Below are 16,604 nucleotides of genomic sequence, written 5' to 3'. Positions count from 1 at the left end.
TTTATCTATTCTAAATGTCTCTTGATTTATTTTTGTCCCATTATTTTTTTCTCATTTTACTGCTCTTATCAACATGAAAAAAGCGGATTGGCTTGCTTTGTGCAGATTTTTTTATTATTGAAAACAACATTGGCAATACTGTGTTCAATTTCACACTAACATTCTCACTTGGAGCAAATAATCTCTCACACAATGTAACACTGTCCATCAATAAAAGGGTGAAAGAAATCCTGACGAGGTCCTGATATTGACGAGGGTTTGGAGAATTCGCATCAGCTGTGTGTGTGTGTGTGTGTGTGTGGCCATCATCAAGTGGTGTTTCAGACTGGACGTACTGCCATGATGATAGCTCAGTTCACAACAACAAAACACACAGATCACTTTGGTCTAGTCAATGGAACCATTTGGCAACTTTTTAAAAGTAAACTTTCCATTCAGAATCTTATTGGCATCCATTTCGGCATCTCGCGCTCGTCATCCACTCAAAACGTAACGTTAACCTACTATTTGGCCGACTCGCAAGCCCAAACAAGTGTGTGTGCGTGCCTGCTGTTTTGTTTCCGGTCTAGCTAGATCCGCTTGCGCTTTGGTCGACGAAGCAACAAAACGTCCTCGCGCGGCACAAGCCATTGAAATGAATGGGTTTCATAGAGCAGCGCCGCGCATGCCGCGTCCTGTTGCAAAAGCATGTGAAAAAAACTACAAAGTTTGCTAGGCCAAAAAGACCGTTAATCTCGCGATAAAAAAATTAATCGCGTTAAAATGGGTTTGCATTAACGCCGTTAATAACGCGTTAACTGACAGCCCTAATATTTACACAGCATTTTGAAAAAAATATTATATATAGTAATAACATACGTTTTTTCTTTTTACTTTTATTATGAGAGCCAGTAATAGCATCTGCAAACGGAACACAAGTCCGCAAGTCACAATTGTTGCAGTCAAGCTTCATGTCGAACCATTTTCTTTTCACTTCTGGGACTGTTCGTTTAACAGATGAAACTCCAATAACTGCATCTGTCCGTGGATCACGGCTGAACGCGTCTTCTCCACACTCAACAAACATGGCGAATATATCAGATTTAAGTAGTCTACCTCTTGGTGCAGGTGAAGATACATTTGAGCTGCACGCGTTGCAGTCTGAGCTGGAAGCTGTTGAGAAACAGATCCACGACCTTTTAGTGAGACAGGCCGAGCTGATAGACCGGCGGTTAGCTCTTGAAACATCACGCGCCGATGCACACAAATCAGTGATTAACGTTACTAACCCGCTGACTCCGACCTCGTCTACTCCGTGCGTTACTCAGCATCGGGCCCGAGCGCCGAGGTCGCGATCAGCCATGGTCTCGTTCACTCCGGCTCCAACACGCCACCACGAAGCCTGGATATTTCCGCAGCGGAAGACGCGAGTCAGGTCTAGACCAAGACTCTCTCCGCCCCTCCCGGTTTTCGAGTTATCCACACAAAACCGCTTCTCCCCTCTTCGCGAAACCGAACGCGATGCTGTGATCATCGGCGATTCCATCGTTCGGCACATACACGCTACGTTAGGTAAAAGTAAGGTGCATAGTCACTGCTTTCCTGGTGCTCGTGTTTCTGAAATTGCTGCTCGCGTACCCGAGATTCTGAATGATGACGAGCGCGTCGGAACTGTGGTCTTGCACGCGGGAGTGAACGACATCAGGCTGCGCCAGACAGAGGTTCTGAAGAAAGACTTCAGGAATCTGATCGATACGGTACGCAGCACATCGCCTGAAACAACGATCATAGTGTCAGGGCCACTTCCCACGTACCGACTAGGACATGAAAAGTTTAGTAGACTATTCGCGCTAAATGAATGGTTAATGTCATGGTGCAATGAGCAGAAACTGCTCTTTGTAAATAATTGGAATCTGTTTTGGGAGCGTCCTAGGCTTTTCCGTGCCGATGGCTTACACCCAAGCAGATTCGGAGTTGATCTTCTGTCGGATAACATCTCCAAAATGTTAAATACCATTAAATGACTAGTAACCAAAAGTCCAAATCATAGTCTCTCCTGCACCAATTTAAATGATATAAATACTAGTGTAGAACATTGCATAGAAACTGTGTCTATTCCTCGTTTAGTGAGATCAAATAATAAATCTACTGCATGACCTAGGAAAAATCTAATTGTTATTAAAACAGAAAATGTTGCTATTAGTAAACAAAAACTATTTTTTAAAGCTAGGTCTTCTAAACATTAGATCACTCACACCTAAGGCAGTTATTGTAAATAAAATAGTCACAGATAATAGCTTCGATGTACTTTGCCTTACTGAAACTTGGCTTAAACCAAATGATTATTTCGGTCTAAATGAGTCTACTCCATCTGGATACTCCTATAAGCACGAACCCCGTCTGATTGGTCGTGGCGGCGGTGTTGCAACAATCTATAGAGATATTCTCAATGTTACTCAGAAAACGGGTTATAAGTTTATTTCGTTTGAAATACTTGTACTAAATGTTACGCTCTTAGATGTTAGAAAAAAATCCATATTATCTCTAGCCTTGGCTACCGTATATAGACCGCCTGGGCCTTACGCTGATTTCCTAAGAGTTTGCAGATTTTCTCTCAGATCTATTGGTCAATGTAGATAAAGCATTAATTGTTGGAGATTTTAACATACACGTAGATAATTCAAATGATGCGTTAGGGGCTGCGTTTATAGATTTATTAAATTCCTTTGGGGTCAAGCAAAACGTCACCGGACCAACTCATCGTCTTAATCACACACTCGATTTAATTATATCATATGGAAACCGATCCAACCGATATAGATATCATTCCACAAAGTGATGATGTCACTGACCATTACTTGGTAACTTGCATATTACGTACTGCTGTAATATGTCATGCGGCGCTGCGTTTTCGACCAGGCAGAACAATCCTTCCATCCACCATAGATAATTTCTCGAGTTGCTTGTCTGATCGGTCTCAGCTGCTGCCTGAACCCAAACAAACAGATGAACTAGAAGAACTAACTAGCACTATGAGCACAATTCTCTCTAGAACATTGGATGTTGTTGCACCCGTTAAATTAAAAAAGGTCAGAGAGAAAATTAAAGCACCATGGTACAATAATACTTTGCATGTTCTAAAGAGAGAAACACGTAATTTAGAGCGTAAATGGAAACAAACTAATTTAGAGGTCTTTAGAATCGCGTGGAAAGACAGTATGTCACGTTATAAAAAGGCCCTAAAAGCGGCCAGGGCTGAGCACCTCCGCAAACTAATAGAAAACAACCAAAACAATCCTAGGTTTTTATTTAACACCGTGGCTAGACTAACAAATAAACAGACGTCACCCGAACAAAATATCCCGTTACAGTTTAGTAGTAATGATTTCATGAACTTCTTCACTGAGAAAATAGAAAACATCAGAACCACAATTGTAAACGTTCAATCCTCAATCGCACCTTATAATTCAGCCTCAATTATCCCCCCGCAAGAACAATTACAGTGCTTTAAAACTATAGAACAAAAAGAGTTAAATAAACTTGTCACTTCATCTAAAACAACAACATGTTTATTAGATCCTATACCAACTAAACTACTGAAGGAAGTGTTACCTGTAGTGGAAGAGCCTCTCCTCAATATTATTAACTCATCTTTATCTTTAGGCCATGTTCCAAGAACATTTAAACTGGCAGTTATAAAACCTCTCATTAAGAAACCACAATTAGATCATAATAATCTAGCAAATTATAGACCCATTTCAAATCTACCTTTTATGTCTAAAATACTAGAAAAAGTTGTGTCCGCTCAACTGGGCTCTTTCTTGCAAGAAAATGACATCTATGAAAAGTTTCAGTCTGGATTCAGGCCGCATCATAGCACTGAAACTGCGCTCGTTAAAATCACAAATGATTTACTTTTAGCTTCTGACCAAGGCTGTATCTCAATACTAGTTTTACTCGATCTAAGTGCTGCGTTCGATACTATAGATCATACAATACTCTTAGATCGACTACAAAATTATACTGGTGTTCAAGGACAAGCATTAAGCTGGTTTAGATCATACTTATCTGACCGCTACCATTTTGTCTATTTAAATGGAGAAAAATCGATCATAATTCCAGTAAACTATGGAGTGCCGCAGGGATCTGTGTTGGGCCCTCTATTATTCTCAATATATATGATGCCACTTGGAAATATTATAAGGAAACATGGAATTAGTTTCCATTGTTATGCTGATGACACTCAAATATATATTTCATCACGGCCGGATGAAAACGCTAAATTATCCAAATTGACAGAGTGTGTTAAAGATATAAAAGATTGGATGACGCGTAATTTCCTTTTATTAAATCCAGACAAGACAGAGGTAATACTTATCGGTTCAAAAAACCGCCCACAGAACCTCTCACAATACAACTTTGACATCGTAGGATGTCCTGTTACTTTATCCTCTACAGTAAAAGACCTGGGTGTTATACTCGATTGTAACCTGTCTTTTGAAAATCATATTTCGTATGTTACAAAAACTGCCTTTTTCCATCTTAGAAACATTGCTAAGCTACGTAATATGCTATCAGTTTCTGATGCAGAAAAGTTAGTTCATGCATTCATGACCTCGAGACTAGATTACTGTAATGCTTTATTAGCCGGTTGTCCTGCATCCTCAATAAACAAGCTACAGTTAGTCCAAAATGCAGCTGCTAGAGTTCTTACTAGATCAAGAAAATATGATCATATAACACTGATTTTATCATCACTACATTGGCTACCTATAAAGTTCCGTATTAATTATAAGGTATTGCTACTGACTTATAAAGCCCTAAACGGCTTAGCTCCAGTCTATTTAACGGATCTTCTATCACCCTATAATCCATCACGCTCTTTAAGATCAATAAATTCGAGGCTTTTGGTCATTCCTAGGATATCCAGATCAACCAAAGGAGGGAGAGCATTTTCACATTTGGCTCCGAAACTCTGGAATAGTCTTCCTGATACTGTTCGTTGCTCGGACTCGCTCTCCCAGTTTAAAACTAGATTAAAGACGCATCTTTTCGGCCAGGCATTCATATAATATTGTTAATCTCACAGTTCAAACTACAATCCGGCCTCTAGTTCATAAATGCCAGAGGAGAACTGGCCCCCGACTGAGCCTGGGTTCTCCGAAGGTTTTTTTTTTTTCTCCATTAGGTCACCTGATGGAGTTTTAGGACACCATTAGGTCACTTGATGAAGTTTTTTTCGGTTCCTTGCCACTGTTGCCTTTGGCTTGCTCAGTTGGGGATATTTTGGGGATATTTAATTTTATTCTATCAATCAATAAATTCCACTAGAAACAAACTTTGTTGTATTATTTTATTTTAATACTGTGAAGCTGCTTTGATACAATCTGTATTGTGAAAAGCGCTATACAAATATACTTGATTTGATTTGATTTGATCTGTAATATGCTGCCAAGCTTCCTTTTTTTTAGGATCTGATACGCCACTATGTACGCTTGAAAATAAAATGTGGCGTTTGAATGAACTTCTGATAATAAATCTTCAATTTCTGCCAAATTTCTCTTTTTCATTCGCTTTTGAGAAGACATGTTGAAATCCTTCGTTTGGTGTCATAATATGATGCCCATAGTTGTCAGTCGGATTTAATGGGCGGGATTTATGGTAATTGAGAATGAGCGTGCACACGCGTCCCATTTACAACTGATTGGAATTCATTAACACACACACACATTTCACTATCAAATCTGACGTTTACAAAGTATTTGTGAATCAGGAGAACAGTTTTCGGGAAGGTGTCTTTACGTGCAAATCACTCACATATTTACTCGTATATTTACTAATATTTCATGAATGAGACCCAATGTGTCTAAAATGTAACTGAACTGGGAAAATGGCACTCTTGCTCATGTGATATTGTAATATAATACATAAGACAAAAACTAATTTGGGGACATATAACTGCACACATCACATAGTGAAAGTAAAGCACGCGTGACAAATGCTAAGTCAGCTCGCAGTGACTCGCACATCGTTAAAACAATGATTACAATATCTTCATATATCATACATATCGGCATCGCAGACCCCCACATACATAAGAATGAACTTACAATTGAACTGACATTAGCCATTTTCTTCTCCTTCTTTCCTCCTGTTTTGCGTGCAGGAGACAGACGCATTATGCTGCCGTAAATGACGCAAATTGTCATGTGAACAAGCAAATTCACGAAGATAGAATAATAAAAAATAATATGTATGCTAATTAGATCATTTTATTTAGGTAAAGCATTCAGATGTTTAAGTGTCATCCAAAATTTAAGACCTATCATAAGTAAAAATAAGACTTTTTATGGCTTTAAACTTTAAAAATCACAGGAACCCTGTGGTTGTACTATTCTGGAACAATGTTGTAAATAAAGCTTAACCACTGTTTTCTAATTGTGTCCTCTTTTGGAAGGCCTAACAAAGTAGTTTGGCTTTCGCAACGAAAAAACAGCGTCTCCACAACATGGCAGCAACAATAATATAGCGAAAATAAAAGTTACGCCTTCTTTCTTTGCCCCCACACACTGACATAGATTTGTGGTGACATGTTTGAATGAAGCGTTTTTAGGAAGGCGTGGCTGAGCCTTAACTTTTATAAAAAAAATATATTTTTGGGTTTCAGACTTTGAGCTTTGTAACTCTGCAGATCTTATACATGCACAAACAGCTACATAACACACTAAAGAAAAAGGAAAACGAGAGGCGGATTCAGTCTCCTCGCACCCCTCAGAAACCTGACGATCAGGTCGTGCTTACTCAAGGATTTTCCATCAACTTCATCATGATGTGCGGCAATAGACGCAACATACACTTTGAGGGTGAATCAAACATCTTCAAGGGTCTTCTCAGTCAGAAGAACACCACTCAACGAACAAATTCCACTTCAGAGCGTAAGCATGCCTCATAGAGGGTGCTCTTGCAGAAGTGATGGTGTCTATGACTGCTTGTGGTATATAATCTAGAACCTCCACATCCCGTCCAGGGACCAGACATGGAGTTTCCTGAGGTCTGGACGCAGGTGCTATACGGTGCCCCGTCTCTGAGAAAGGAGGTCCTCTCTCAGAGGAATTGGCCAGGGAGGTGCTGTTGATAGGAGTATCAGTTCGGGGAACCAGGTCCGGTTGGGCCAATAAGGGGCAACTAGCAAGACCTGCTCCTCATCCTTAGTGACTGGGAAGGGTAGGACTTTGTACTAATACGCTTGAGTCTCACACGCAAGCGCAGGAATGGCTTGTGAATGTGTTGCGGAAGGATGGAGACATGAAGGTACGCATCCGTCAGGTCGATCACTGCAAACCAATCTCGGGGACGGATGCATTCAAAAATGTGTTTTTGCGTTAGCAACTTGAATGGAAGCTTGTATAGGGCCCGATTCAAGACTCGCCGGGCCAAGATTGGCCCTAATCCACCGCCTTTCTTGGATACAATGAAATACAGACTGTAGAAGCCGGTCTTCATATCGGCTAGATGGACCGGCTCTATCACACCCTTCGCCAGTAGGACTGCGATCTCCGCACACATGACAGGGGCCCGTTCGCTCAACACCAAAGTGCAGTGAACACCCTTGAACTTGGGAGGGCACCAGACAAACTGAATCGTATAGCCAGGTCTTATGGTACGGAAGAGCCAGCTGGATGGGCTGGGAAGCGCTAGGTGGTGCAGTGAGGTAGAAGACAGGGACCCGACTCGGAAGGCATAATGGCCTGAAGTCAGGTCTGAGTGTGCGGTGCAACACTCACCTGTTTCCATGGGTCGGCAGGGGGTGCGTGAGAGGGCGTACTCGGGTCTTTGAACCGCACCAGGCTGCCGGCTGGCGATACAAGAAGGGGCTGAGGGCTTTACAGGGTTGCACAACACCAGTCTGGCCCTCTTGGGAGAGATAGAGAAGCTGCTCTAACTGAGAATTTGGGTACCGCTGGCTGAGACGCCGGTGCCGGAACAGAATTTGAATCAACAAATGGGGCTGCTGAGACGGGTGGGGCTGTCTTCCTGCGAAGTCTCAACATCACATTAGAGCTGGCTCTGGAGTTTTTTTTTTTTTTTCGCAGGGCACTGACATCCTTGGTGACGAACAGATTGAGGGGCAGCCCCCGACATCAGGGATAGTTCCTGGTTACCTCAGCCTGCTTCTGAACAGCAGAGAACCACTGGGCAGTCTCAAACAATGTCGCTGATAAAGGCCACCACGTGAGATTGGAGCATTGAGAAAGTGAACTTTGGCATGGGGGCGCTTCTGGACTGCCAGAGTGGACATTATCTGGCCGAGGGCCAGCCCTGTGACTTTAACCCTCTGGGGTCTGAGGTGTTTTCTGGCCCTGGAGGTATTCTGACATGCTCTGACATTTGTGCTTATTTCTGTTACTTGTGACATTTTCATGGCTAAAGTCTGATTACACTGTATTTAGCACAAACTCTGCTACAATAATATGTCAGCAGCATGTATGTAAAAGTTTGTAGTTTTTAGAAAATGACATTTATGAGTGGTTTGTGAAAATACAACAAAAAATTGTCACTGAAATAAGGCCATGAAACCCATATTGATTATTTCTTCACAAGACTTTTTATTCACAAGACAAGAATATTTGCTCCAAAACTATGTGAAAATCACCCTGACTGCTCATTCAGATAAGACAATATATTGATTTAAAATTTGTAAGACGTGTTTTGTGCAAGAAAGCTTTATGCGGGAGGCGTAAAAACATCATTAATATGTATGGTTTTCACACCTGAGAAAGACAAAGACCCTCCCCTAATGTCCCTATTAGGAGCTATCAGGTCCTGTCATTCTGAGCAACCTTGAACAAAGAATGAGGAGATTTAAAAAAGAATGGCTTTTTGATTGTTTGGATTTATTTACAACACAACATAATCCAAAGATACACAACAAATGACAAAAAAGCACATTATTGAAAACAATGATCCAAAGACAGAGACCTTTGTGCCATTCCTAAAAACATTGTACATACCTGTCATTTCCAAGGTGTTTGATTTTCACTTTACCATGTTCATGTACAGAGACTCATGTGAATGTTGAAGTCAGCAGGACTCAGTTGCATCTGGGCCCTGTAAAAAAACAAACAACAAAAAAACCCAATAAATTAAATCTTCCAAAAGATTTCAGTAACAACTACGCTAGAGAAAAATATATGGATTACAATATAAAAAAATTAAGCCTATTGTTTGGTGCGTTTTTCTTTTCAAACGCAGAGCGCGCTCCAAAATATGAAACATTCAAACGCAGAGCGCGCTCCAAAATATGATACATTATGGTTACCATATTATACATATCTACGTTTGAGCAGATATCCACAAACACAGTAACGGTTCAACTGCAATGTGAAGTTTATGCAACAATAACATTAACTAATAATTAATAATTTATCTTTCTTGTCTTCAAATCACGTCCTTCTTCTTCTGAGGTAAATCCAATGTAAGCTCGCGTGTCTTCCAAACTCGACGAAAAGCAGAGACTGATGAAGTTTGGTGCTTTGTTTTTGAGGTAATGAGCGCATTCGTGTGAGGCGTGGACGATTTGCATGTCAATCTCTTTTGAGCGCGTGGGCATGGTCAAATTAAAAATAATGAGCAAGCGCTTGAGAAACTGGACATCTTGTTGGTTTTATACAAATGACTTAAGCAGAGAATATTTTTTTTCAGTTTGAATCCGATCATTTAAAAGTACACACATAAATGATTATAAAGATATATGGCTCATAAATGTGTGACAAGTATTCGCTGAGTTTTGTTTCAGTTTATAGACGTGCTCAAGAAAAAAAAGTTCAGCGCGACGGAGAGGCAGAAACCACACCCTGTTTATTTTCTTTATTTTACAAAAGCACAATGTTTTGATTTGATTGTAAGTGGACACATACAAAAGTAGACATTTTACAGATTCTTTTTTCATATTTCTTTTTTCTGTATGACCATAAATGACGGAGTAATTTAAGTTTATTGTGCTACAATGTGAAGAAAATCCAGCAAAACGCACCAGCGCGTTTGCCGACCCCAGAGGGTTAATCATGGTTAGCTATGTACAGCTGAACCCTGACTTAGAACTACCTTCGTGCATTTTGAGTGTTTTTGCCTTCCCCCGACTTGCAGGGTTGCCATCACATGCAGGGAAGAGGCGGTCTGCAGTAGCACAGCCGCCCCACCATTTAGGGTAGTGAGAGAGGAAAACTTTTTCTATAGATTTAGGCATGTTTGGCTTGCCATATAGGCGCTAATATGCTTACATACTGCCACAGTTTTTCACACACCTGCGAAGACAAGGGGGACGGGGCAAGGCAATTACGCGTCGGCCCAAGGAAAGCATCGTTGTGAAGTCTGAATCCGATTCAGTATGAGCACACACACACCATTATAGTGGAAAGCTCGGCATCATCTTCATTTCCAGAGCGTAACAGCCCTCTCTCCAATGCAGCGATCGACATCTGATCCTCCCCTGGAGCCCTGAATGAAATGCTAGGTCCCTCATGAGGAGGACCAGCAATTCCATCCAGAACCTGCCAGGCATGTGAGACAGTGAACATGGCCGTAGGACGGCACGTGGCATGCTGAGTGCTCAAGCCATTAAGAAAGGCAATACGAACAATGTGTCGACGTGGTAATGCTCTCATGAGAGGACATGAACCACCCATGAGTGCAGTCTCAGCAAGTTTGTGACGCGATAGAGGGAAGGGCCCACAGGGATTGGTTACCGGGCAGGGAATCCCTCACTGTAATCCTCAGGTCACACTGGCTATTCAGTGAAGAAGCCCTCTTATGGTTGCACCAGAAGAGGAACTAGATCGGGGGTATAGGTGTGGTATATCCACCTCATTTGAGGCACTTGAGCCTCGACCGTGCATTAAGAGCACCGAACGAAGCGTGCTGGGTTGCCGTGACAACCCGTGAGGTCAGCCGGCAGCTCAACGGCACACTGAGCGGCTCAAGCCTTTACGAGAAAGGTGAGATAAACAACGTGCCGATGTGGTCATGCTCTCATAAGAGAACATGAACCGCCCAAAACGCAGTTTCAGCGCGCTTAAGCCCAGGCATATGAAACAGTGATCGTGGCCTTCAAATGAGGATAGGAAACGACTGCATCCAGAAGCACACGGTTTGAATGACATCTTGAAAAAGACGCAGTGTCAAACCTTGTTTGCTCTTTCAGGAAAACTGCTCTCTCTGGTGCCGAGTGTACAGGGTTATGGCCACGGCTACACAAGCAGGACGATAGTGCAAGCCTGATGTGAGCACTCACATTCTCATTGAAGGCGCAACCTCTATCAGATTATTCACACTCTTTGATGATTGTAGAGCAGGAACAACCACTAGGCTCCAAAGCGAAAAGCAAATATGTGACGCACCTCCTGCTCATTATATTCTTGTGCTGCAAGGCAGAGCGGCTGATGCAATTATCACATGCCAGTGTGCATTGGCTTGTCTTGCCGAGCACACACTGATAAAAGACGACGAAGAAGTAAGTATACGAAGAAGAAGATGCAACGAGGTAAGTAGAGCTGCTGGATTCTTCACAACTGTATGACAAACGCCACAGCGACTAGAAAAATCTTGTTAAGAGTGTAAGAATTGATTTTCCTGCTAAGACAAAAGATGAGATAAGACTCACCCTACAATAAAGCAATAAAACGCATCCTGGACAGAAGATCGCAAAGAAAGATCACAGGACATTGTCTTGCCCAAACTTATCTCCTTGTTTATATATGCATCCCCCCACTTCCTCATCCCCCCTGATTCAAGTCACTAAAAGTTCACTAAGAAAGTCTATATATCACATATGATGTATCTTGTAAATCTATTGTTTTTCCTTTTCATGTTTGGTATCATTTTAAATGTCTCAGAGCGATTGGTAAAATGGTCTTAATTTCATTGCAGTCATTGGTGTTATGAGAAAGATTGAGAACTTAGGAGAATTCTGTTCTCCTCTTTGGGTGATGTCTCTTCAAGATGTCTGATAATTCTCTCCTCTCCCCCGAAACCAGGTGTTACCCCCTGGGGTACATGAATTGACCCAAAACAACTCAAAAATATTTATACAAGCCTTTTGTTCTGGTCTGAGTATATAATGGAAAGTGGCAGAGCAGTCTTTGGGAACCTGTAACCAGGAAAAAAACCCACACAGTGCTGTGTCAGTGTTTTCCCAAGTCTTACACTTGGTACACACTCACTCACTCACTCACTCACTCACTCACACAGTGTCTCTGTAAGGAATGTATTGCTTACTCTTAGAGTCATCTTTGAGTAATTGATGTCATGTATTTATTATTTCTGAATTGGCTTTTAATCATTTACTTGTGTAATGGGCAGGATACATTTTTACCTGACAAATAAAATGTTATATTTGAATTATTCTGCATTATTCTGAAATCATTATTCATAGTAGATTACTGTGTAGTCTGGTGTTTCCACAAAGCTACTCCAGGATCGATCAAACCGAAGGCACTAAATAATGGAGCATGGAGCACATCATTAAGGAGACCTTCCGATTTCTGACTATCACTGATTAAGCACGTTGCATCTTGCAACTATTAAAAAAATTACACCTTTCGGGAAGCATGGGGCGACCGCTTAAGGATAAAATAGCTTGCACTGCATCCTCTGACTATTTCAGAATAAATATCTACTGAACCCGGAACATCCCTTTGATTATGAATAACCATTAACTACTTGTTTTTCTGGAGAAATGTAAATCATTTACAAAAGGCAGTAAATCAGGACACTATAAAAGGAACATGAGAGGCTGTGAGGATGACAGAGCAAGAGCTGGAAACAAACATCAGTGAAGAATGATGGATTTAGTACAGCATCAGGTAGATGGAGGACTCAATGAGAATGAGATCAGTCAACAGCTCAGATCTGAGGACGGAAGACAGAATCCACCTCAAACAGACACTTTGAGAGATGAAGCTTCAACTGACAGCCAACAAAACTGCCATCTGTTCTTCACTGACATCCATGCAGCACTGAGAGAACTGACCGCCACCGTTACAGAGCAGAAAACCATCATCAGAGAACTGACCGCCACCGTTACAGAGCAGAAAGCAAACATCAGAGAACTGACCGCCACCGTTACAGAGCAGAAAGTGAACATCAGAGAACTGACCGCCACCGTTACAGAGCAGAAAGTGAACATCAGAGCTTTAGAGACAAGACTGAGGGAAGAGATGAACAAGAAAAATGATGGTACCTCACCAAAACATTCACTCTTCTATCAATGATCCTCAAAGTAAAACCAATGGAATACATTGTATAGTGTAAATGTTAGTGTAAAGTTGAGTGTATACTGTGTAAATTGTGTTATCTATCTATTACAATAAGCAATGTAAATGTCATTTAACAGAATCTTTATTCCTTCACAGAAATATCAAATCTTACTCTGGGTCAAGTGGAGTTGAGAAAGGAAAATAGAGGTGAAAGTGTGCTTGAATGATGTTAAATTCAGTGTATACATTCTCAGTGTAATAGAGTGCAATATATCACAATATTGCTTATGTTTTTCAATATCAGACAGAGAAATAGCTTTTTCAGCTGCACTGATGAAATCTGACAGTGGAAAATATATTGGTCCTTTTACCACTGACTTCACACTAACCTACAAGAACGTCTTCACAAACATAGGGAACGCCTACAACCCAATTACAGGTAATTATCAATGAAATGATTCATAAAACTCAGTTTATAGTAATGAAAACCATTCTGCTCCATTCAGACCTCTCTGCAGTTGTGTAATGTGTATAAGAGAATTAAATGATTTGCCATCTTTCAAAACTATTACACAGTGTGCTTGGTAATAAAGCAATCATACAGGAAACAGCTGATTCTGTATCTCTTGTTATTTGATTTAGGTGTTTTCACAGCCCCACTGAAAGGAGCGTACATGTTTAGAGTCTCTGTATTTGGTCATGGAGGAACTACTGCAACTGCAGACATTTTTAAGAATGAAGAGCGTATGGTTGTAGCACATGAATATCAGGCTCAGCATGATATAAACTCCTCGAATGGAGTTGTGTTGATCCTGGAGGTTGGAGATGTTGTCTATCTGAGACTTTGGCCTAACACGAGGATATTTGATGACCAGAATAATCGCAACACTTTCAGTGGTTTCCTACTGTTTCCCTTAAGATAACAGGAGCTTTGCAGAATGTGATTCCAATAATTCTGAACCTTCAGTGTATGATTTAAGATGGAAATCATGAAGAGTCAGTCACATGATTAAGCATTATTAATGAGGACTAAAGTGTGTTTGAAATTTGCAATAGATTACTGTATAAAAGTCTGAGCTGTCTATACATGTAAGTGTGTATTAAAAGTTTCAGCACTGAGACAGGACCCATGAATATCACCTGTGACACCTGTGAAAGTGTTTTGTTAAAGCAGTAAATCTAATAATGTTAAATAATATATTTTAAAGTATAGTTTGTTGCTGATCCTTGATCTGTATCTCTTCACCCTACATACATAAATAAATAAGAGAATAAAGAGACATTGTGGCATTTTCTTTTCCTCATATTGTCATGAATATTTCCCCAACAATGCTTGCTATTATCATGATATCATGCTTATCGATCAAAATAACTGATTTTGTGGTGGCAATTTCCAGACATTTTTAAGAGTTTTATTTATCATTTACCGAATTATGTATTATGTTAGATGCACAATAGTTATACAGCACGATAATCGAGGACATAACTGGAAAAATGATCAGGGAAGGCAAACGATAAGGTCACAGGCAGGGAACAAGAAACAATAGTCAGTAATACAAATAAGGTTTCATACACAAGATGACAGTCACTGGAATAGAACGCTCAGAATGGCAGCCGGGTCAAACTATAGTTCACGAGGAGGTGTGTGTGTGTGCCTGGCTTAAATAACCGGGTGATATGAGACATGTTCATGGCTAGGTATGTGGGCTCTTGGGAATTGTAGTCCACGGTTAATACTCTGGAGAGTGAGACCTCTGGTGGCCGATCGAGGGATCTCCATTGGAGTTTGTAACAAAAATAATAAACAATTTAAGACCTTGAAGGTATTTATGACATAAAAACTTGGCATTTTGTAAAGAGATTTACAATCCAAATTTTAACTTGAATGTACAGTATGGCATGATTCAGGCTTAGACTTTCTGAAATGATCAGAACAAAGCAAAGATAATAATACGTAAAAAAAAACACAGGGTTTCTGCAGGTATCTTCAATTTAAATTTAAGGCTTTTTAATGCCTTTTTAATGCCATTTTTTAAATGTATAATGCCATACACGACCCATGACTAACCACGGATAACTCGATTAATCATACATTTTTTCCACAATTAAAAACACCTACATTTGTATAGGTTTATATTAGTTTATATATTATAAAATGTTTTAAAATAACAGACAGAGAAATTGCTTTTTCAGCTTCACTGATGCAATCTGGCGGTGGATATATTGGTCCTTTTACCACTAAAATCACACTAACCTACAGGAACGTCTTCACAAACATAGGGAACGCCTACAACCCAATTACAGGTAATTATCAATGAAATGAGTCATAAAACTCAGTTTATAGTAATGGAAACTCTTCTGCTCCATTCAGACCTCTCTGCAGTTGTGTAATGTGTGTAAGAGAATTAAATGATCTGCCAACTTTCAAAACTATTACACAGTGTGCTTGGTAATAAAGCAATCATACAGGAAACATCTGATTCTGTATCTCTTGATATTTGATTTAGGTGTTTTCACAGCCCCACTGAAAGGAGCGTACATGTTCAGAGTCTCTGTATTTGGTCATGGAGGAACTCCAGCATCTGTAGTTATTGTTAAGAATGGAAAGCTTATGCTTGTAGCACATGATGTTCAGGCTCAGCATTGGTTAAACTCCTCTAATGGAGTTGTGTTGATCCTGGAGGTTGGAGATGTTGTCTACGTGAGACTTTGGTCTGGGACGAGGATACATGATAACGGGAATAACCACAGCACTTTCAGTGGTTTCCTACTGTTTCCCTTAAGATAACAGGAGCTTTGCAGAATGTGATTCCAATAATTCTGAACCTTTAGCGTATAATTTTTAACAAATGAACCTGTATTAATGAGGATGAATGTATGTGTTTGAAATTTGCAATAGATTACTGTATAAAAGTCAGTATAATACACTATACTCATAAGTTCTGAGCTGTCTATACATTGAGCACTGAGAGAGACAGGAGCTATAAATTTCACATGTGACTCAAAAGTATTTGTTAAAGTAGTAAATCTAGATTGTTAAGTAATATTTCTTTTTTAAGTGTAGTTTGTTATTGATCATTGATTTATATCGCTCCATCCTACATAAATAAATAAGAGAATAAAGAGACATTGTGGCATTTTCTTTTCCTCATATTTTTTTATGAATATTTCCCCAACAATGCTTGCTTTGAAGCACTCATGATATCATGTTTATCAGTCCAACCTGGATCTTTTTGTATGTATTATTTTTTTGCTCTTAAAATGACCGATTTTGTGGTGGCAATTTCTAGAAGGATGGGCCTAATTTCCTTAGAATGGGCAAAATCACCTTATTCCTACACCCTAATTATGGGTGTAACTTCCGTTAAGCTG

General features: G+C 40.2%; 1 protein-coding gene across 1 annotated transcript; it reads left to right on the top strand.

Moving 5' to 3' along the window:
• Positions 1-12,779: 12,779 nt before the first annotated feature.
• On the top strand, positions 12,780-14,521 carry LOC308689529 (uncharacterized protein). The gene is made up of 4 exons (XM_081363287.1): positions 12,780-13,212; positions 13,389-13,439; positions 13,537-13,671; positions 13,875-14,521. Exons 1-4 carry the CDS (start codon positions 12,816-12,818, stop codon positions 14,153-14,155), a joined length of 864 nt encoding a protein of 287 aa, XP_081219413.1. The 5' UTR covers positions 12,780-12,815; the 3' UTR covers positions 14,156-14,521.
• The last annotated feature ends 2,083 nt before the right edge of the window (positions 14,522-16,604 follow it).

The sequence above is a fragment of the Scardinius erythrophthalmus genome (assembly GCF_964197995.2).
Source record: "Scardinius erythrophthalmus genome assembly, chromosome: 4".
Lineage (NCBI taxonomy): Eukaryota > Metazoa > Chordata > Actinopteri > Cypriniformes > Leuciscidae > Scardinius > Scardinius erythrophthalmus.
The sequence above is the reverse complement of the archived record's forward strand: the minus strand, read 5'-3'. Positions and strand labels throughout refer to the sequence as shown.

Coding starts and splice junctions, on each gene's coding strand:
- LOC308689529 (XM_081363287.1), top strand. CDS start 12,816: ATGATGGATTTAGTACAGCATCAGGTAGATGGAGGACTCAATGAGAAT. Junction 13,213..13,388: donor GATGAACAAGAAAAATGATG/GTACCTCACCAA, acceptor ATTCCTTCACAG/AAATATCAAATCTTACTCTG. Junction 13,672..13,874: donor CGCCTACAACCCAATTACAG/GTAATTATCAAT, acceptor TATTTGATTTAG/GTGTTTTCACAGCCCCACTG.